This window comes from Siphateles boraxobius, unplaced genomic scaffold (genome assembly GCF_051911475.1).
Source record: "Siphateles boraxobius isolate OS27281-9 unplaced genomic scaffold, OSU_SipBor_1 7, whole genome shotgun sequence".
NCBI lineage: Eukaryota > Metazoa > Chordata > Actinopteri > Cypriniformes > Leuciscidae > Siphateles > Siphateles boraxobius.
This window is the reverse complement of record NW_027509197.1, coordinates 29,798,559-29,821,528: the sequence shown is the minus strand read 5'-3', so window position 1 is coordinate 29,821,528 and position 22,970 is coordinate 29,798,559. Positions and strand designations below refer to the sequence as shown.

At 37.8% G+C, this 22,970-nt stretch overlaps 1 protein-coding gene across 3 annotated transcripts in view; it reads left to right on the top strand.

The window, feature by feature from the left end:
• Nucleotides 1-804: 804 nt before the first annotated feature.
• Nucleotides 805-22,970, top strand: part of adcy5 (adenylate cyclase 5) — a 103,758-nt gene continuing 81,592 nt past the window's right edge. For all 3 annotated transcript variants that reach the window (XR_013197198.1, XM_077216871.1, XM_077216869.1), the window contains exon 1: nt 805-3,785. Coding sequence is in view for 2 of the 3 variants with exons in the window: in XM_077216871.1 (XP_077072986.1) it covers nt 2,862-3,785 (924 nt within the window). In the remaining variant the exon portion in view is untranslated. The remainder of the gene's footprint in view (nt 3,786-22,970) is intronic.

Genomic DNA, 22,970 nt, shown 5'->3' with positions numbered 1-22,970 from the left:
TAGGAAATTTCCGATAGTATATGGGAACAGGAACTAAACACAGAAGGAAACACAGGTAGGTAATAAAGGAAACACAAACAACATTATCGTGACAACACAGTATTCCCAGTTGATATGATCCTGCATATTTAAAATTAAAAAATTGTCAATAGACATTGGATGATAAAAAACAGACACAAATTGGGGAAAACTGTCATGTCAGTTGAATCATTGAAGAATAAGAATGCCTTTATTTATTTAAAGTATGACCTTTACAAAAATAATGTTCCTGTGCTCATTATTCACATTTACATAAAACATCTAAATTGTTTTAAAATCAAGCATGTCTTAACTTAGTCCAGTGGTTAATGGTTTATATACATTGGGGTCATTCTGTATTAAATCAACCAAAGTTCGGAAACTTCCCAGACTCAATTTTTTTTATTTTGTTAATCTTTTTTTATTTTGTTTATCTTTTCACCATCATTATTTTATTTTTACACAGAGAGTGGTAGGTCTATTGGTTAAATCTGTTGACTTTAGCAATCTTTGTTGCATTATATAGTATATATATACTGTATATCCAAAGCAACTTACAAAATTTAAAGTATTTATATAACCCCTGCTACCTTGTTAGTTTATGTTGAGAAAACAGCTTTCTCTCTTCCATACAGCTGTGTAGGTACACTTATCCAAAAACCGCCCACTTATCCAAATCACTATCGCACTGACACATGTGTTGACCAATAAAACATTTGATTGGCAACTTGTGCAACCAACTATCCAATAGGATCGCACGTAAGGCGGGGCCTAAAGATCATACTTGGTTGAATGGCAATACAAAGACAAGAAGCACCAAAACGGCTGATAACGCTTAATCAATTCTGTGTGCTTTGGTCTTGAGAATCCGCAGGGAAAGGACGTGCAGCTCGTCAGTCACAGTCAATACGCAGCTCTTTTCGAGTAGGGCGGATTCGACGCTCCTGTCGCGTGACAATACATCTCTCATCTATACGCCAGCGCTGGTGATGTTGCTGCCACTGCATCAAGAGCTTTGGAGATACCTATCTGCACAGCACGGATGAAGACTCCTTCGCTTAAGGACACTTGTGAGGTCATCTTGGGGTGACGCAAGGAGCGTTGGAAAGCTCGGGTTTTCACAGCAATCGTGATCATGTAATGATCTAGTGGGCTGCGACCAAATATTCACAGGTGTACAGCTTGTGTGGATCAATGCATCAATGCATACGCACCATGGAGTCGTACTCTGCACGGTCGTCTCTTATCAAACCACACTTTTGCGGACACTATTTGCCCCTGTCATGAAAACGTGGAGATCTAGCGTGATGGGCGAATGGTCAGTTCTCATTGATTTGGACTAAACAACGCAGTTTTAACTTCAAGAAGTGTGCGAATCATAGGCTACTGTGACTTCAAGGGGGGTCGACTATTTGAAAAGAACCTTTTTTCCCCTTTTTGTTTTTTAGAAAGAAAGAAATCTGCTAGGTTATGAAATGTAAATTTAGTTGGGGGGCACATTCTTTCGAGGTAACGTTACATCTCGTGCTAACGCAAACTGTCATTTGGCGGCACTAACAGAGCAATCTAAATGTCAGTTATCTGAAATAATTTTTTTAAGCTGAACACTTAAGTTGTGACAAAAATGTGAGATATAAATGTATATTAAAGTGATACATAATAGTTCTTGTCATGTTTTATGGACCTATATCGTGCGAAACTGAAGGCTCGCGAGCAGCTTACAGTTGTTATGGTTACCTCATCTAGCGAAAGCGCTTCTGTTTATTTGTCGACAGGTGAAAAAAACGCTCTCTGACTAACTTATCTAACTTTTATTTAGTGCTGAAACTTTGAACCCTATATATAAGCCTACATAAACTGTATACATACTTGTGCTTTCATTACTTTCACAATCTTTTTTTTTAGCCTCGTAATTTGTCGGCCTAACGTTACCCAGAGGTGGTTTGTGTTTTGAAATCTATGAATTGAAATGTGGCGCACAACTCCCTCTGCCGTTTACGTCCTCTAATGTGCTCTAGCCAACTGAGGATCTGTCCCAAATGACTACTTTGTATAGCCCATTTAATTATTTAAAGTCCTCAATGTATTTAGAATGATGTAAAAAAGAAGAGTGGATTGATTAGCAAAATGCGTTTTAAGAGTTTTTACTTCAATAACTTTTCTCTCTTCACATTGGTCCTACTTTATAAAAGCAATATGCGAAATGCTGCATTGAAAAACTCGTCAGGGCCACTTTTACTAGCTCCTTTTTGCTTTGATTTTCTTTGCTTATTTTGAATCACCAGCTGACTGCAACGTTGTGTCTTGAATCGGCTAAATGAATTTAATATAATATGTTCCCTAAAATAATAACTGAAACACACCCTCTTTAATGTAAAAACGACTTATTTGGGATCATATACATTTTTATAATTATAAAGTGTAGGCTACGAATAATTCGATGACTTTTAGTGGTCAAATAAAAAAATATCATTGATCTGTTTGGGTTTCGGCTCTTCTTGCACAAAAAAAAACACTAACATTAGTGGCGTGTAAAAATCTATAATAATTTGATAAGTAGGCTAATAATAGTGGTTATGCATTGTTGGATATTATTTAAACAGCTACTAAGCAGCTGTTGCTATGGTCACCTCCTCAAGCGAAGGTGATTTGATTTCTGTTCTCGAGCGCAGACTGACTAACTTTCGTGGCTACTGAAACGTTATTTGAAAACACTGCTGAAACGTATACGAAACAAACTTGTTAGACCCCTGACCTTTTGTTTGAACTAAAACCCTAATTAGGAGGTCAAAACCCAATGGTTCGCACACTGAAGTCTTAAATTGCATGAAGTAGTCGAGATCATGTCCAGATCTAACAGCGTGAGCCCACCCGGCGCTGGCGCTCCTGTATTGAGGGGAGGGACGGAGCACAGATCCGCTTGGGGCGAGTCTGAGTCCGTGGCGAACGGATGTCCATACTCGGCCAGATCCTCCTGCAAAAAGCTCATACGGTCCAACAGTCGGTGGAGAGAGGACGATGACTTCGAGCTACACCCGGGCCGAGCCACGACCACCGTCAGCCGGGTTAGTTTCAGATCCAAGTCTGCTTGGCAAGAACACGGAGAGGAGAGTCGCAACAATAACCGATCATCCCCGAGGTACCGAGATGGAGAAGTGAGACCCAAGTCCGTGGAGTTGGGTTTGGAGGACAGGAGAGCCAAGTCCAAGCCAGAGGAGGAGCTCATGCCTGAAGTTAACTTTTCCATGAGCGCGTGCTGCAACGGCGTGATGCAGATTTTCAAATCCAAGAAGTTCCAGTCGGAGAAGTTGGAGAGGCTTTACCAGCGTTACTTCTTCCGACTCAACCAGAGCAGTTTGACGATGCTCATGGCCGTTCTTGTGCTGGTGTGCGCAGTGATGCTGGGGTTCCACTGCGCTGGAGGAGTGTGTCGGCTCACTTACGTGGTGGTTTTCTCCACGACGATCGTACTCATCCTCACGCTGATTGTCGTGTGCAACAGGAACGGCTTCCATCAGGATCACATGTGGATAGTTTGCTATGTGCTCATTTTGGTGGTGCTGGCTGTACATGTGATCGGTGTGCTGCTGGTGGAGCCGCGGAGCGCGTCTGAAGGCATCTGGTGGACCGTGTTTTTCATCTATGTCATTTACACACTTCTGCCGGTGCGGATGAGAGCGGCGGTCATCACTGGAATTATACTGTCTGCCATACATGTGTTGGTCTCATGGAAGTTAAACGAAAAGGACGTCTTTTTGTGGAAACAGGTGAGTGCAGTGTTTATGTGCTTTAATTACTTTATTGCTTGGATTTTAAGTAACTCCTTATTTTATTGATTTATTCATTTACTTGAATAGGCTACGTAGGCATGCTTAGTCAGTCAGTTAAGGCTCTGTCAGTGGTTGTCATTTTAATTGACCGTATAGGTAGCCTACAAGTCTGATTAGTCTATTATGTAGGCTAGGCTACACAATTCCGCGTGATACTCTTTTGCAGGCAACAGTTGTGTAGAATTTATGAATTTATTCAGGTCGTTAATTTTTTCCCTCTGTCAATGAAGATTCCAAAAGAAGTCAAAGCGTCCAGATTTGCTAGAATCACCGCAGGGACTGACAGCCAGTCTGGACAAGGTTGTGTTAGGGGAGCGGAGTGACACATTTCCCCTCACCTATTTCAAGTGTTCTGTTATCACTCCGCTCCACTCCGTATTTTCCATTTCCCATTCCCTGCTCTTTCATAGAGTTTATGGAATTGCTTAAATGTGTTAAAGCAGAATGGATAGTATACACAATTATACTCACTTGCAGCGTTGTGCAACATGCATATGGAGAAAGTGAACATTTTGTTTTTAACATTCATTTAATTTTGTGCAATGAATGTTTTTTTAACTATAGGCTACGTTATTATAACGTTGCTTTTCAATGACAAACATTCTCATAATGCGCTGTTGGTCATGTTTTTATTTTTGAAGAACAGTTTACTGCACTGTTCAACTGCTTTTTTTACTTATTAACAATTAATAATAATAACTTATTTAGTTCTCTAGTAAAATCTTCAGAGAATTTCAGCTGACCTGTAGCAGCGGGGCTTAAATAATAAGTCTGATATAATGTTTATTAGTCAACGCTAGGTCTTTTTGAAAAGCACTTCGATGTTCTTGTGGTTCTGAAAGCAACAAAAGTTGATGACTCACACTTGTTTTTTCTGCAAAGCCTCTGGATAGGCTAGGTGAGCACATACTTTAAAGTATGCTTTCTTAATTTCTGTTCAGTTTTTCTCTTTTTGTGTGACTTGGTCAAGATAATTTGAGTGATAGAAGTGTGTCAGTAGATGAATAACTGCAGTCTCTTTGTACTAATGACTTGTGTGGATATTACGTGATGATAACCTGCGCAGAAGGAAAACGTAGTTTTTTGAAAAAAATCAATCAAATACAAAGATCTAACTTACTACTGTAGACTATTAACTGCAGCTTTTTAATTTAATTTAAATTATTTTTTAATGATTTATTAATATAATTTTTCGAAGTAGGTTATGTAAAGTCTGTATACTTAACCATGCTCAGTTGCAATCTTTCGACTCTTTATTATTACATTTTATAGTAAATTTGCTTTAAACTCATCTGTCTTCAGATATAATAACGTTTTAATAGAAAATACAGACTCTTTTAATGGTGTGTGTGGGAACGGACTGCTGTATTTGTTGCTCTTTCCACACAATGCTGTTGTCTTTAGCATATCAGATCTCTCTCTGTTTACACGGGACCTAGCAGGACTCTCCAATAATTGTTGTTTTATAGAAATCCTGGGATGAAGGATGTATTAGGAGTGCTCTCATAGATGACTAGCCTTCATCTGGCTGTGATGATCTGTGCTGTGCTGCTTTTTATGAGGTCAGAGGTTTTGGGGCAGGAACGAAGGTGAGATCAGGTCACTTTTAGTGTTCCTTGGTTGAGATTTAAAGGGCGTTCCGGGTTCAGTAGAAATTGATTAGTCCTATTCATTGTACTTTTTTTAGGATTTTTTTCTTCAAACATACAGATCATAGCATATCTTTTTTCTAAAAGCATTGGGAATCCACTTTCGAAACCAATTCTGGAGGAGTTAGAGCGGGCTTGTTTTGGCCCGAATAAAGTCCTGATGAGTACAGCTAATTATTTGCAACTTTTGGTAGCAAATTCGTTGAAATGATGACATTTTGCAATTATTTTTAGTTACATTTTAAATTCCACTAGTTGTCTTCCACACCACCAGAAAAAACGGCAAGGATAAGAAGAAATCAAAGGTGCTTTTCAGGATTGTCTTACAGATCATTGACAGTTCACAATCTCCAGCTCCATTTCCCCCGTGTGCTTCATTAAAGCTGGAGGTGGGACTCAGTTAGAGGAGCTAGCGTAGACGCTTCCCCTAGGGGAAAACAGAAGAGGTGGACAGAGTCCTGCATGGCACATCTCCAGTTGTAACATGGTTTGTGGCTGCTTTAATTGAATTGCCCCACTCTATAACATGCAGACCCACTGGAATTCAAAACAGATGTCCTCCCTGTCCTTCTTGAAAGAACTGCTATTAATTTGCCTTTCTGAGTCAACCCTTATGGAAGCATTAAAGTCACCATCAAATCAAAATGGACAATTCTTTCTTTTTTATGGAATATTGCTGTAATTATAATGAATGAATGGGTACACGTCACAATAGGGAAGAAAAGATGATCATAACTTCCGTTTCATTCTGACTTTAACCTTTCAACATGCCAGGCACCACTTCTAGGGACTAATGCACAGCTCTAACACAGGATCTTTTGATATACTGTCAACTTTTGCTGCACTTTTACATTGTCTGAGTTGCCGATTTACGTTATATCACATACATTCAGTTGTTGACTAATATCAGTGAAATTTTTGCACAAACACTGATTTGCTACTGAAGACATCTCTATTAGGCTATTATTATTATTACTACTACATCTACTGTTATTCTTATAGAATTATATCACTACATTACACTACATTATTACTATTTTTATTATTATTAGTAGTAATATAATTGTATAATAATAATAGTAGTAGATGTAGTAGCAGAGGTGTAAAGTCCAGGGGTCAGAAAGTAAAAGTCCTGCCATATGTTTATTCCACCCATGAACTCAGCCAGCTGATTTCACTAATTAGTTCTATCGCCTGGCTGAAAAACTGTGCTAATTAGCAAATCCAGGTGATTGGAACAAAATGCTGAGGAGAACTTTTACTTTCTGAACCTGGACTTTACACCTCTGATAATAATACATTCTAATAAAAAATAGCAATGATCATTATTAATGATTATTATACCAAGAATTATTTTTATTATTAATACTACTATTACTAATATTTTCATTATAATAATATATTATAATAAATTAGAGCGGTCATTTGATTGAACGATTTAATCAAATTAATATGCAAATAATTACATGCAGCAATAAAAGCCCTATTAAAACATGCAGCCCTATTAAAACAAACAAGTACATCATACACTTGAAAAATTATTGTAATTTTTAACTAGGGATGGACATTTTTGTCAATTTTTAATTTCGAGTACGGAGTACTCGATTACTGAATAATGTTGACAAATAAAAAAAGATGACATGCAAATATGTCTTTAGTTTCAACATGAAAATACGAGTAGAAAAATAACACTGCTAAATTATCAATAGTAAATCAATGTTTTCAAAAAAGAAACATCTAAAAGGAATGGCTGCATGAGTTATGTACTGAAACAGGTATTGGTTTAACGATAAACATTTTATTGGTAAATTTTCATACCTTGTTTGGTCCGGACTTTCGGACTTTTCAGTTTGGTCCGAATCAAAATTGCAGGTGTGAAACCTACCTCGGACCACGGTCCGGACCACACAGATGAAATTTGGTCCGACGAAAAGAGGTAGTCTCGGTCCGGATCAAACTGAACAAAAGTTTGGTTCGTTTCTAGTGTGAAATCATTTTTGTATGGTGCGGACTTTCAGACCTTTTACAGGAAGATCCGGTGATTCCCGCATAGCCGAAAAAACAGAAGGTGGCAGGAAAAATGAGCCGTGGTAGCACATGGGGAGAAGAGGAGACGAGGTTTTTAATTGAAGTATGGTCTGATGACATAATAAGAAGTCAACTGGAAAAAACGCACAAAAATGCAGACATTTTCCAAATATAACGGTATGCATCTGTTACTTCATGTTGTCAAAGTTACCCGCCGAATTGACAACACGCTGACGTCAGACGCACGTCCATTTACAAACCAATCAATGTCAAGGTGCAGCCCACCTAGATGATGACGACAGGACGCAAGTATGTCACGTAAAGTTCTTTACTGCGCTCACATAATTGCAGTGTGAAAGCAAACCAAAACTTTCTGAAAGTATAAAATGTATCAAAACGTGAACTTTGGTTCGGACCTTGGTGCGGACTTTCAGGTGTGAAAACGCCCTTAATCTGGTACATAAACCCCCCCCCCCCCCCCAATACTATGTGAGTGCCTGGACGTGGAAGTATGTTTTTATTTAACAAGGAAACATCCACTAATTTATATTTATGCTTCAGTGTGTTTTGTTTATTTATGCTTCAAACTTTAATACAGATGTTGTTTGGTTACTTGAAGACATTACACGTTTCAAGAGTGGGCTTACAACTATGTGTGTAAGCTCTGGAAAAGTGGAAGTTTTTTTATTTTATTTTTTATAATGCAGCCGCAAGAGTGAGTTGGTGTTACCTCTCAAGATCCGATTCTGACATGTCTCTTATAAGTGCAGACCCTCAATTGTGCTTCTTGTATCTTAGCAACCAAGGCCTGTTCTCACAAACAACATCCAGACGCGCTCATGGCTTCCCTGTGAGATGACCTCTGCTTTTCATCTCTTAACCACCTCCAGTGAATGTGCGATCTTACCATTAGAGGTTCAAATTGAGATAATTAAGGTGCAAGTGCCCCTGGTGCGGTGGGCCTTTTCTCTCTTCTTCTCTCCCCCCTTGCATTGTTTTTTTCTGTTGTCAAGGTATATATGAGGGTGATCAAGCTCTGATGTGTGTGGGTGGCTGCCCGCACCTCTCTTAAACAGTTGCTGCAGTTTAAGGCTTATATTAGATGTCTTATTAGGAGCCACATCTTGAGGCACATTATAAAGTTATTCGCTATGTGATATTTTATTTATCATATATTGTGTAACATATATTTTTTATATTATATTGTACTGTGTGTGTGTGTGTGTGTGTATACACAAGCACACACCTACTGTATTAATATAATATATATACAAACATATTATATAAACAAACTTTTGTGAGATACGATTATTCGATTTGACAGCACTTGTATATCCCTCTGGTGCTCTTCGCGTGTCGGTCAGAAATGACAGATTTTTTTTTTTATTATTTCAATAAAATGAATGCATTATATTTTAGTTTAATAATGTTTTTTATTTAATATTTTGTATTTTTAGGGGATTTTATGGTACTAAATTATATTTACGCTGTATTCATAATCAATTCATTCACTTGAGCATAGACCTGAAAATTTAATTTGCAACTTAAACTGTTGTAAATCTTGAATGGTTTAGAGCACAGACTTATGTTTAATAAGCAAAAACTGTCTTCAACATTCATAATAGGGTTAAATGCAGGCTTGTGTCTTGTGAAACATCTCCGTTGACACATTTAGTTGCGTAATTTCACGATCTTCAAAACCTTTTCCATGTTGATTAATTTCACTCAACTATCTATCGTAATGAGATCTCAACATTCTCAACACATTTTCGGTTCTTGAATTGATGAATCCGATGAATTACATGAAATGAACAGGATTTGGATTAATATATTGGCAGACATCTGGTCATTTCCATTGCTGATATTTTGTCAATATTTAGCAACCACTCTCTCCTTACTCCTGTAATGCTCTCACACAAGATGAATGCGAGATGTGCCACGCGTGGAGCCGATTATTTCTGTGGAGACTCTGGAATGCATCCTGATTCAAACCAAACTCGGCATGTTATTTTTATTGCAGAACCACCCTCTGTTTCTCCTTTATTTGTCACCCATCTTTTTCTAATGTGCTCTCAGAAATAAGCCTTGTTGCCGCCTACAAACTGTGTATTTGTTAGACCCACATAGTGTCAAATCATGTATACGTGCTAATTTTATTATTGTACGTGGCAGGCTGAATCTACTGGATTTATGCTAGTCAACATGTTTGTCATGTCATTTTAGTGTCAACCTGCTATGTGAGTGGCCCACTTTATTTTTTTGTTAATTAACTTTGGGGCAAGTATCATATTTAAAAGTATTTGGACACTTCATTTGAAAGAAAGTGTGTGGAAGTCAATGCTTCAGATGGAATAATATCAAAGCAAGTAGCATTTAAACCCTTCAGGCTAATATTTGAGAAAAGCAAATGTTATAGAAACTATAATTTTCACATTTCAAACAAAGTAATTTAGACAAACAATTTTCAACCCGTTTTGTATTTTTACAATGTCGGTAGTATGTAAATGGACAACATTTACTAGTTCTCCGTGTTACCTGGACCGAGAAATTTGTCAGCAAAAGTCTTTTGACAGCTCCAGGGCTTTCGTGAAAACTACTGATTACTCCTGGAGTTTTGTATCCCGGCCCACAACAATCGTATTGACAGAGGGTTATTAACGACAGTTATTGTAAGCGTAGGTTTATCAATGAAACAGCATTATAGTAAAAATGGTTACCGTACGTGACAGTGTTTTGCTTTGGGTGAAGCTGATGGATCGGGAGTTTCTTTCAATTTTTTTCCTAGCTCCATTTGGCCTAAAATACTGTGTTTGTTGTCATCCAGTTTGAAATGTTGATTACAAACCAGCATGTCTTTCCAGATTTTTCATTATGGAGTTCTCTCAATATTTATGATTATTTTCAGCCTTTAGCTAATGTGTACAACGTGCTGGATACTTCACTAGAAACCGAAAATAACTCTTTCCCGCTAAACTTTTATTCTTTGAATCCTTGCACCCGGGAACACCAAGTCTACACCATTATGACAAAGTTTGGTAAGAAATATTTCTTACAAAAGCAAGGGCGGTATTTGACTTAAGTGTCAAGTATAGCAAAATAGGATATAGAGTGGCTTTGGATGGCAACATGCCCAGTGCATTATTGGTGTTTTGTTCCAAGTTTGTTTTTAACCTATTTGGCAAAAGGGAAGCACCAATGTACTATGCCATTCTACTGCGTTGATAGTCACGTTTTATTGAAAGCCCATTTTGCCAACGGTGAAGTTCCCCCTTTAACTTGAAGGGAAATGGCTTCCTACATCACTTTTTGATAATTTTTTTGCCATTATTTATAACTGAATGCACTAAAAGTGAAGTTAGTTCCGAGAAAAGGTCTAGAATTATTTGTTTAAAAATGCCAAGTACCAAGTACTTTGTTGTGGCCATTGTACTTCTCTAATTAATAACAATTACAAAGTTAGAAACCCAGGTTTTTAAGTAGAAATCATAAGTACTATTCCATATTTGTTCGTTACTGAATATTCTGCATTTTTCTTCTTAGTAGTTGATGCACCTGAACAGTTTAGTATCCTGTTGTAACCAAGTAATTTAGTGTGATCAGAAGCAGATGCCTTCTTCACTAGAAATAAATTGTAGGTCCGTAAGCCAGTTCCAATGTTTGCAGCATTGCTCATTTTCACTGTCAGGTTCCTGAACAGTCATCAAAAGTTGTCCAAGCCCTTTCCATAGCGCAGTCACTATTGCAAAAGGATACTGGAGGGAAGCCAGTTGGCCTTGTTTTCATTTTCATTTTTGTATGGCAAACAGAAATAAGCAGTTACTCACAATGTTTTACATACAGCTAGGGTGAGGAGAACAGTCTCAAACACTTGTATACCTTAAATATGTTTCACAAACCATTTGGTGAAGTCATGTTGTTGAAGAAATGTAGCTCTGTAGAACAGCTCAAAGTGCACTGACAGGCATAGATTCAGGAGAAGACAGTCAAGAGGAACATATAGCTAAACACTCAAATGTGATAAGCGCTTTCCTATAGGGATCTCCCAGTCACGTGACCTCTAGCCGCGTGTCAGCCATTTTGACGGAATACATCCATCAGCTACTCAGTGGCAATAGATCTATTATTAGGGGTGGGCCACCCCTAATAATAGATCCATTGCCGTAGGTTATATATATTATTAGTATGTTATACTAATAGTATATTTACATAAAACGTTTTGACCTAACACGTTGTGTTAGGTAAATGCATTTACCAGTAACGTTACTGACTCTGAAGCTAACTGAGCAGTTCCACGGCTCTCTTCTCTACTCTTTACAACTACTTTAATACTGTTTCTAGCTAATGTTGGTAGGTTTTTTTTCACTGCTACAAATTTTTTTTACAAAAATGTAGTCAACCCATAAACTGTTAGAATCGTGAAAAAAATGCACAATAGTTCTATCATAAAGGGCGATAGCTAAACGTTTGATTAACAAATGATTTTCTGTTTAAAGCAACAAAAAAAAAATATATAAAAAAAAAAATTTATATATATATATATAATATATTAGGGGTGTCCCCGACTAAGGATTTTCATAGTCGAATCAGAATCATCAAGTCTTCCCTATAGTCGACTAATAGTCGAATCGTGTGTGTGGGGTTAGGGAGGGGGCGGGGCTTTAAGATTTTAAAGCCGCGATGTACTGAACATCACACAAAGATATAGAAAAAAATGTAGAAAAACATTTCGGATCAATACAACTAAGAAATAGCTGCAGAAATTTCACACTGCAGACAGGATTTGCATTTCACATGCTAATCAAATTTAATCGGCTAAATTGCCTGTGCGAGCAGGCTCTAAGTAGGCCTACCTACAGGGCGCAACATCTATGCACCGAAAAATAATCGACAATTAATTTACAGAATAAAATTAGAACAGAATATACCTTTCTAAAAAAAAAAAAAAAAAACCGAAATAAGTCTGAAACAAGTCACAAGATGCAGAACAAATGTGTGCAAAGTGCCTAAAGTGCAGGGGAACATATATTCAAAACACAAGCCACAAATAGTTAAATTAGATTACCCTGAGTGATCAATAAAAAAATAAAAAAATAAAGATATTATTAAAATATCGAAAGTATAGCCAGAAGGGTCAACTTTGTCTTTTTAACTGCAGAAACAACAATAAACGCTGAACTCGAGTGACTGTTTATCTAAACATGTTCACAGCATCCAAAAATCAAATTCGAACCGGCTGAAATTTTTTGAAATCACTTTCACTCTGTCTGTGTCGCTGTGTCCGTTTGAGTCTTTTCAAATTGTGTGCGCGGATAAAATACATTCTAAAACGCTTAACATGAAAAATGTTTAACGGCTTAATGTCCTAAGACAGTTATATTAAAAGATCAAATTCTATACACACCTTATTAATAAAGCATACTGTATAGCCTAAAGAAAAGCAGACGAGCCCAGAATATGAACGCAACGCGTTTAATTAAACGCTAATTTTCCTCCCATTGAAAACTGTTATTATAAAGAAAACGCTTTACGTGACTTTCTATAGGAGGAACACATTGCGTTCATATTCTGGGTTCATCTGCTTATCTGCACATTGTATGGTTTCTTAATGAGGTAGCCTACTATACATTAATTAAGCAATGTAAAAGTGCCCCAGCGTTTTAAAAGCTTTTTTCACGTTAAGCGTTTTAGAATGTCCAGAGGAAAACCAACTTGTTAACGTTGGCCTGCAGAAGTGCGATCATGTTTTTCCTGATGATAAATCCAGTCTGGGAAAATATCCTGTCTGATGGTGTGCATCCACTCTGTAGATTTTCTTATCCCAGACATTTTTAAAGATTTAAATCCCTGCCGCCAAAACTCTCCTCTATCGGTCACGTATCGAATGTGAAACTTAAATCTGTCACGGGGTGTTTGGATTTATTCATGCACGCTAAAAATATTTATTTAAAGCTTCTTCCTTTGCACATTTGTATTTACAGCATTATCATAATAGGCTCCTATATTAACGTATTGACAGAAAACCGGTAGTTCTATGGGAAATCAGACATTGAGCACCCTCATATAACCTCTGCGAAGATTCGACTGTGAGACTGGTAGTCGAATCAGGCTCCTCCTATCGATGCATCGAATCTTTGACTGTTCGGGGTCACCCCTAATATATATATATATATATATATATCTCGAAAAAGCGGGAGCCTGATGTGTCCGGCTAAGACAAGCTTATGTTATACTGAATCGTAGTGCAAACAAACATTGCGGATTTCTATGGCAACAGTGGATTTATAACATTTGATCCCGAACTCCGTGAAATCATTCATTAGCCTTCGAGGGGACAACTTACCTGATCCAAAATGAAGACTGCAAAGCGGTTTTGAGTTGGACTGTGTTGAGTTGGAAGCCAAACAGTAATACCGGCATCAGAGGTTTGCCTGTTTATTGCCGCCAACCACTTGTTTCTCCATTTTGTTTCTTTTGGGACGGTATAAAGATATTCCTTTTGTATGATCACGTATCTGATCGCATCCAACTGCATAGCATCGGGCATGATAGAAATATTTCGCGACGAGTTGTATTATCACCAGCGGTATAGCATTTTCTATTCCGTCAAGATGGCTGCTCCAAATGGCGTGACGTCACGCGGGACGTCCCTATTGGCTACCTCACTAATGCAGAACAAAAGAAAAGTGTGATTCAAGTTATTCCAGAATCCGTATCATCAGGCTTTAAATTAGAAATTTAGGCTACATATACTTGTATAATGATTGAGAATTATGAACTGAGCTGATTTTTTTTCTTTCTGACATTCCTCAAAGAGCACAATTTACAATTCATATTCTCTCTCTCTCTCTCTCTTTCTCTCTCTCTCCACTTTCCAGGAAGAGAACTCTATATCCTTCTATTTGTGGCAGGCAAATGACCTTTTCTACCAATATTCAAATCATTTTAATATGTAATGAACAATTATTTGTTTTTCTTTGTTGTTGTTACTGCAGTATCCTTATCTGTGTGAGGTGGAAAGATCAAATCAAATTTGTATATGTGCTCAATATTACCGGGTTAGAAATGTGCATGAATGTTCAGTGGAGTAGATCTAATCTGAATAAATTAGCAGGTAAAGCATTCAAATATATCTCAGAGTTTGTTTAAAATAAGAAAGCATCACATTGCGGTTGACAGCTGTTGTTATACTTTCCATTTATAGCAAGTCTTGAAAACAAATGATGCTTTGCAGATGTTTGAGGACATCATTTGTAATAGTAGTAGTAATAATAATGTAATACTGTTGCTTAATTTTAGATGATTCCAGAGGGATTGTTGTCTTTAGACTATAGTACTACACAATGATAAATGTTTAAAAAATATGTAGCCTGTACGTACAGTATGCATGCATTGTGTGTGTATGCACATGAATACTGTTTTTTTTCTTTGTTACTTTATCATTCTAAGAGATGCTATAAAATTGTTCACTGCAAAAGAAAAAGCTCACCCACATAACAGATGCCATTGTTTTGTTAATAACCCGGTCCTGCTGACTAAAGGAACTGTTTGTTGAACAAGTTTGATGTCACAAACATTTAATTTGCTTCTCACTCTAGCAGTTGCTTGCTGTTGGAGTGAGATATGACGTGTTTCTTGACATATTTTACTAGAAAAGGTGTAATGAACGCCATTTTGGCCTTGAAAGTCGTGAGCTGAAAAATAAGTGTTTGTCCAGAATGATGACTTTACTGCACTGCTCTGCATATTTTGTCTCTTATCTTAACTTTTTGCTAAAGAGGTGATTTATCTGAATTAGGTATAAGGAACAGGAAGCATACTAAATATGCAGGGCGGTGGGTCCCCAGGACCAGAATTGAAAACGAATTATTTATTGGACTATAAAGGGTTCATTTGAACAATGGAGTTTGGTTACTTTGTAATGTTACAAACCAGCTGAGAAAACTTAAAAAAAGATAAAACGAGTGGTAGGCTAGTACATTTAGCAACATTTTATTATGATTCTTCCATAAAATCCATATCTTAATTATTTATACAAAATTGTTTGTAGTTTTTAAAGAGAATTTTTTAAATGCTATTGTTAATTGGTTTACCTTAAGGGTAACACCTTACAATAAAGTTCCATTTGTTAAAATTAGTTAACTAAATTAACATGAACTAACAATGAAAAATACTTCTAGCATTTATGAATCTTATTTATTGTCAATTTCCAATTTTTACTAATACATTATTTGAATCAAAGGTTGTATCTGTTAATATTATTTAATAAAAATAAACATGCTCATTGTAAGTTCATGTTAGCTCAGGTCCAAATAGTTAACGTTAACAAAGATTAGGCTGCTGTCACAAGACCGAATACATGCACTGATCCAATATAATGAACTGCATCCGATTTCTTTCTCAATGGTTTACGTTCTCGATGTTCGACACATCCGACTATGTTTACTAGGATGCTCGCCAAGAAGTGATTTTGACATAATTTTGTGTGTTTGTTAGGGGAGGAACGGTACACAGAAGTCACGGTTCGGTTCATGCCTCGGTTCAGACATCACGGTTCGGTACGAGTTCGGTACAATAGAGGGAAAACCAAAAAGAAAATGCAGAAGGCAATTATTTTTATTTTATTATCTTTTACACACAGTTCTTGCGTCTAAATTAGTTGCTTACATTAACAAAATGAGCCAACAATAGCAGACATAAGCCATTTAAATAAAAATAAATGGCCATGTTTTATACAAAGGTTGACAAAACTATATAAAAATGTTTAGAAAATATGTAAGATAACGTTAATTTAGTTGTAGGTTACGTTCTCATATCAATTTTTTTTTCAAATGTCACAAGGAAGAATCTGGTTTACTGCTTTACACGATTCTTTAGTAGTGTGGTTTGGGTGTCCTAAAGTGTTAGTAGAGTAGGCTACTAAAGTACTAAAATACACATTCACGAGTTGACCTTACTTCTCACCGCTGATTCCTGATGGTTTAGAGGACAATTACACCGAGTCGCACACTGCCGTTTCAAAGAATAGTACACTGGCGAGCGCGAAGTATAAATGCCTCATCCATTTGGTAAGGCGCGCGCGTGGTCAGCGGAGGCTTGCGCTGCTGAGGCAGGCTAAAGTAAACAAATCTAGCTGGGCAACAGATTAGGTGTCCCTAAAGGACTCGCGTATCTAACAGTAGTTCCGCATTACATTAATTTGCACGCGAGTTTTATTTATTTTTATACCGTGTATTCTCCGTGTTAATTCACGCACCGAACCGTGACGCCCGTACCGATTCGGTTCAATACGAATACATGTACCGTTCCACCCCTGTTTGTATGTTCAAGCACAAGGCGTGTAGAAGAACTCTTTCTGTGTTTGCGCTCTCTTATGTTAAGTTTTGTTATTCAGTTTCAGTCATGTATTTTAGTGGCGTGTGTTACCCTGATGGTGTGTTACCCTTTGTGCGCATGGTGCGCATGGCACCATCTACATTATAAGAATTGGTTTTAAGGCCACTTACAATGAACTCTGTTTCATCATCTAGCTTTCTATTGTTTCATGTGTATTACTATGCTGGTAATCTGTACATTTAAAGTTAAAAAAAAGAAGCGGGTTTTGAAAATTCAGTAAGTTTGCTAGGCTATATTATTAACATTTAGGGATGCTCCGATTGATCGGACGCCGATCATGATCGGCCGATATTGGCTAAAAATAGATTGATCGGCGAACCCCGGCGAGCGCCGATCAAAAAAGCCAATCACGTGACGTAAATTACTCGCGCGACTTTTTCCCACCTGCATTCGTGGCGCACGGGCACACAACAGCAGAGTGGAGCTTGGCAGTAGCAACATGAGTTCTCCTTCACCGGAACGAATAGGGAGTTTCCCAACGGATTGAAGCGCGCATCCGAGTGAAGACCGTGCACCGCGCGAGCCACAATAGAACGCGGTATCTGCGCCACTGATCGCTGCGGCAACGAGCACTTTGATCACTTGATAAAAAAAAACCATTTCAGCGCTAGATCGCCTCTTATTTAACAAATGAACAAAATGAATGCTCTGAGTTAACTGGAGATGTTTTTATTTATTTGTATTGGTACATTCGTGCCACGAGATGTTTCAAAAGTGGTGGTGGTATTTTATTTTTTTGATCTGACGTAGTTGGTTCCTCAACTACATCAGATTCAGATTCAGATTATTTTATTTAATGCCATGTCAGCATTCAAAGCTATTTTCATGGCAAAAATTCAATTATAAAAATACAAATATCATATAAATACAATAAAACAAAACAAAACAAGAAGTAATTTTATACAATATATATTTTTAAATGAACATATGATAAAAATCCAAAGCCTTTTCAGGCATAATCTCATTAAATATGTCCTTTAATGAAGTAACTTCAAAAAAGAGCATTCTGCTCAACTACATCAGACGTTCCTAATAATAACAGAAAAAAACTTGCCATAGTTTTGTCCTTTTATCAGTAGCCAGTTTCGGTGTAACAAGTTGTACATTTTGTTGCCAATTAGTAAATGTAGTGGGTGTATTAAGAGGCTACAATTTTCAAATATGCCTAAGTGTAACTTGATCCCCTCCCATTAGGCTGATCTGATGTGTGTTGGTCTGCCTGACCCCTCTTTGTTTGGAATAATTTAATGTTACTCTGCCTTATTTGGGAAAGCTGGCCTACAGTAGCCTTAAGACATCTATTTTCTAAATACAATTAAATAAACACATTTCGACAAATGGTGCAAACTCTGCTAGATTATAGATAAAAGATTCCCATTCCCCTGCCATTCTGTGATCGGCGGTGATCGGCAATCGGCAGATCATGATTTTGGTGATCGGTAATCGGTGATCAACCCCAAAAATGCTGATCGGAGCATCTCTATTAACATTATACACTCACCTAAAGGATTATTAGGAACACCATACTAATACTGTGTTTGACCCCCTTTCGCCTTCAGAACTGCCTTAATTCTACGTGGCATTGATTCACAAAGGTGCTGAAAGCATTCTTTAGAAATGTTGGCCCATATTGATAGGATAGCATCTTGCAGTGGATGGAGATTTGTGGGATGCACATCCAGGCCACGAAGCTCCCGTTCCACCACATCCCAAAGATGCTCTATTGGGTTGAGATCTGGTGACTGTGGGGGCCATTTTAGTACAGTGAACTCATTGTCATGTTCAAGAAACCTGAAACCTGAAATTTGAAATGATTCGAGCTTTGTGACATGGTGCATTATCCTGCTGGAAGTAGCCATCAGAGGATGGGTACATGGTGGCCATGAAGGGATGGACATGGTCAGAAACAATGCTCAGGTAGGCCGTGGCATTTAAACGATGCCCAATTGGCACTAAGGGGCCTAAAGTGTGCCAAGTAAACATCCCCCACACCATTTCACCACCACCACCACCAGCCTGCACTGTGGTAACAAGGCATGATGGATCCATGTTCTCATTCTGTTTACGCCAAATTCTGACACTACCATCTGAATGTCTCAACAGAAATCGAGACTCATCAGACCAGGCAACATTTTTCTGGTCTTCAACTGTCCAATTTTGGTGAGCTCTTGCAAATTGTAGCCTCTTTTTCCTATTTGTAGTGGAGAGAAGTGGTACCCGGTTGGGTCCTCTGCTGTTGTAGCCCATCCGCCTCAAGGTTGTGCGTGTTGTGGCTTCACAAATGCTTTGCTGCATACCTCGGTTTTAACGATTGGTTATTTCAGTCAAAGTTGCTCTTCTATCAGCTTGAATCAGTCGGCCCATTCTCCTCTGACCTCTAGCATCAACAAGGCATTTTCGCCCACAGGACTGCTGCATACTGGATGTTTTTCCCTTTTCACACCATTCTTTGTAAACCCTAGAAATGGTTGTGCGTGAAAATCCCAGTAACTGAACAGATTGTGAAATACTCAGACCGGCCCGTCTGGCACCAACAATCATGCCACGCTCAAAATTGCTTAAATCACCTTTCTTTCCCATTCTGACATTTCAGTTTGGAGTTCAGAAGATTGTCTTGACCAGGACCACACCCCTAAATGCATTGAAGCAACTGCCATGTGATTGGTTGATTAGATAATTGCATTAATGAGAAATTGAACAGGTGTTCCTAATAATCCTTTAGGTGAGTGTATTACTTAATGAAATGTGGTTATAAGTTTGTAAAATATACAAGCGCCAATATGCCATCCTATAATACTGAAACAAAATTCTGTTTTTTTTTCTGCACACAATGTCTTCAGACATTTTTCATGTTTTTTCAAATTATGCATTATTTATTATTCAATTATGTAATATTTAAATGAGTAACCACAATTTTATTTTTTCATAATTTTTTTATAGTAGAATTCTAGGACAGGTGTGGAATATGAATATATAGGCTATGTATGTGTGTGTATATGTATATATATATATATAGTGGAATGACCCAGCTCACACTCAGAGGGAGAGAAGAAAGGCCAAGCTCTTTCTCATCTCAAACTACTGTGATGAAAATTTAATGTGCGCTTCTGCTATCCGTTGCCTTGATTGTACTTTTTCTTCACTCATCCTTTGTCATCTAACTGGATTAATATTTATAGAAAATGTCCCATGAAGCTGATTTTGCATCCCATGAATCCCATCGCTCGGCTAAAAAGGAAACTTAGTTAGAGGTATCTCGTAACACCTGCCATTTGCAGATAAGATTGCCAGTTATCATCAAGGTTGACAATTATATTTTGTATTGTTGATGCCAATATATTTTTTTGTAATGCCACTAGATGAGGGAACTATTCAGCCCTGTATAATTGACGTTGAACTTTGATATACCATTTTTATCTTGTAAATGTTAACTTACGTTATACAAGGTCTTTATACCCTGTTGAAATTGTAGTACACATGTAGTACTTCATCATATGGTGGTGCTGATGTATTATACATTTAATTATATATTATTAAGATAACGATTAGATTAACTAAGTTGGGAATACTCAAAGTTTTTTTTCTAAAGGGCCATAGTGAAAAATGAGAAGGGATGAAAAATGCTTTTGCGTTCACTCACAAATATTTTTTGTTCCCCCAAGAAACTTTGCATTTACTCTCAAAACTTCAGTTCTTTGTAAATAAACAGTTTCTTGGGAAACGCATTACTTTTGTGAGAGAACGCAAAAGCATTCAAATATATAATTTTTCTCCCATATTTTTTTCCCCATCACCACAGCTCGCTGTAGTGCCTCCATACGGGGTACGATTGTTTACAGGCAATTGAAAATGGAAGGGTATGTTTGTTTTCTTTCTCTTCAAATAAAAACACTTAAAGTGACCCCCATATTGACTCTTCTGCCTGTTGTTCTTTAGCTAGCAGCCTACATTGTGAAATAACCCCATTTGGAGCACTGGTAATCCAGATTCGGTCAGGACCAATATTGTCTAATACCATTGACAATTAGCATACAGTTTGGATTGGCGTTATATGGTTCTGTTCTGGGCAAGAACTCCCTGCACATCCATGCAGTCTAGCGTGAATAAGAGCAGGGCGAGCAGCAATAACCCCCGCTTAGGGTAAACAGAATATAACCAACATGAATGTATTGCAGATATCATTAATTCATTTTAATGTAGTGTTGTCTCGATACTAGAATTTCTAACTTCGATACGATACCATTTACGATACCACAGAGAAAAAAACTGCCACAATATTAAGGGGGTCTTTTTTTATTTAAAGCTAAATATAACAAGTCTAGAACATGACAATGAGGTATATTTTACATGAAAAAAATGTCCTGAGTTCTATCTGTTAATATTATTTCATTGGACAAGAGCTAACATGAGCCGTTGTTTTTTTATTACCTACTGTTATCAAAGATTAAAATATACTGTTACAAATGCATTGTTCATCGGTCATAAATGCTGGTTAATACATTAACGTAAATCAAAGATTAAAATATACTGTAACAAATGCATTGTTCATCGGTCATAAATGCTGGTTAATATATTAACGTAAATAAAAGATTAAAATGTACTGTAACAAATGCATTGTTCATCGGTCAAAAATGCTGGTTAATATATTAACGTAAATCAAAGATTAAAATATACTGTAACAAATGCATTGTTCATCGGTCATAAATGCTGGTTAATAGCCTACATTAACGTAATTTGATGAACAGATTTAAATGCAAACGTGCGTGCATCACGCGGAAACAATGCTCAATGGATTGGCATGAAGTCAAGTCACCTTTATTTATATATTGCTTTTAACAGTAAAGATTGTGTCAAAGCACTTAACAGTATCAAATTGGAGTGTGAAGCGCGTCTCCGCGCTATTCTCCGACATGCCCGCTCGCGGTGTGTAGCGCGTGCCCTGTCCACACTATTCTCCGACATGCCCGCTCGCGTTGTGTAGCGCGTGCCCTGTCCACACTATTCTCCGACATGCCCGCTCGCGGTGTTTTTTTTTACACGTGTCAGCGCTATTCTCCGGCATGCCCGCACGCGGTGTGTTTTTTACGCGTGTCCGCGCTATTCTCCGGCATGCCCGCTCGCGGTGTTCTTTATCAATCAACCAAAGCCGGTTGCGGCGCCGCACTCGCCATCTTCCCATTCACTTTTGCTATTTAACCAGAGCGAATGAGACGAGTGCGTCACGTGTCGTGTTAGTCAACACGCCTTTGGCGAGAAGTGAAAGTGACCCCTCGGCTAGTATCGGTGTATCGATACTTCGGGAAATTAGTATTGGTACCGTTCCGATATTTCAGTATCGATATTTATCGAAATATCGATATTTTTGACAACACTATTTTAATGTACAACATAATTAGAGAATTTTAGTCTGATTCAGGGGTAATCAGAATGCCAAATCCAGACTGACGAGAGGAGGAGCTGGGGATGGAGGAGGGTAACTAACTGATAATACTGAAGGAGCTTATATATATGTATACAGTGATAGGCGTCGTATTCCTATAGGTAGACGTGGATCAGCTGAGAGTCAGCTGATGCGAGCTTGAGAAACGTGACCTGCCAGAACTGACACTACGCTTGATTTTTGGTAATCTGAAAAAGTGTCTATCTGGTTTAGGGCGATCCAATCCTATTTTGCTGTGAAAAACCGGCACAAACATAGATAAATGGATTACCTGATCCTGGATAGCAAAACATGGGATTTCTAAATCTAGATAATATTGATCCATTGGGAGTTTGTGAGATAATTACAGTGATGTACAGGGTCGTGTCAGTGAGCCAAGGGTGGCAGGATGATGACAGCAGCAACACAGGAGGTTCATTCACACTGTCCCAAACCAGCCTTGAGAAAGTATTTGTGGGCTCTAGGCTTTGTGTGTGTGTGTGTGTGTGTGTGTAACATGTAAGTTTAAAAACCTTATTAAGTTTTTAAAATTTACCTTATTAAAATATTAAGTAATACAACAAAATGTCTTGTAGCTGAAGTCTTTGTTATCCCGCCCCTTTTCAGCGCTGT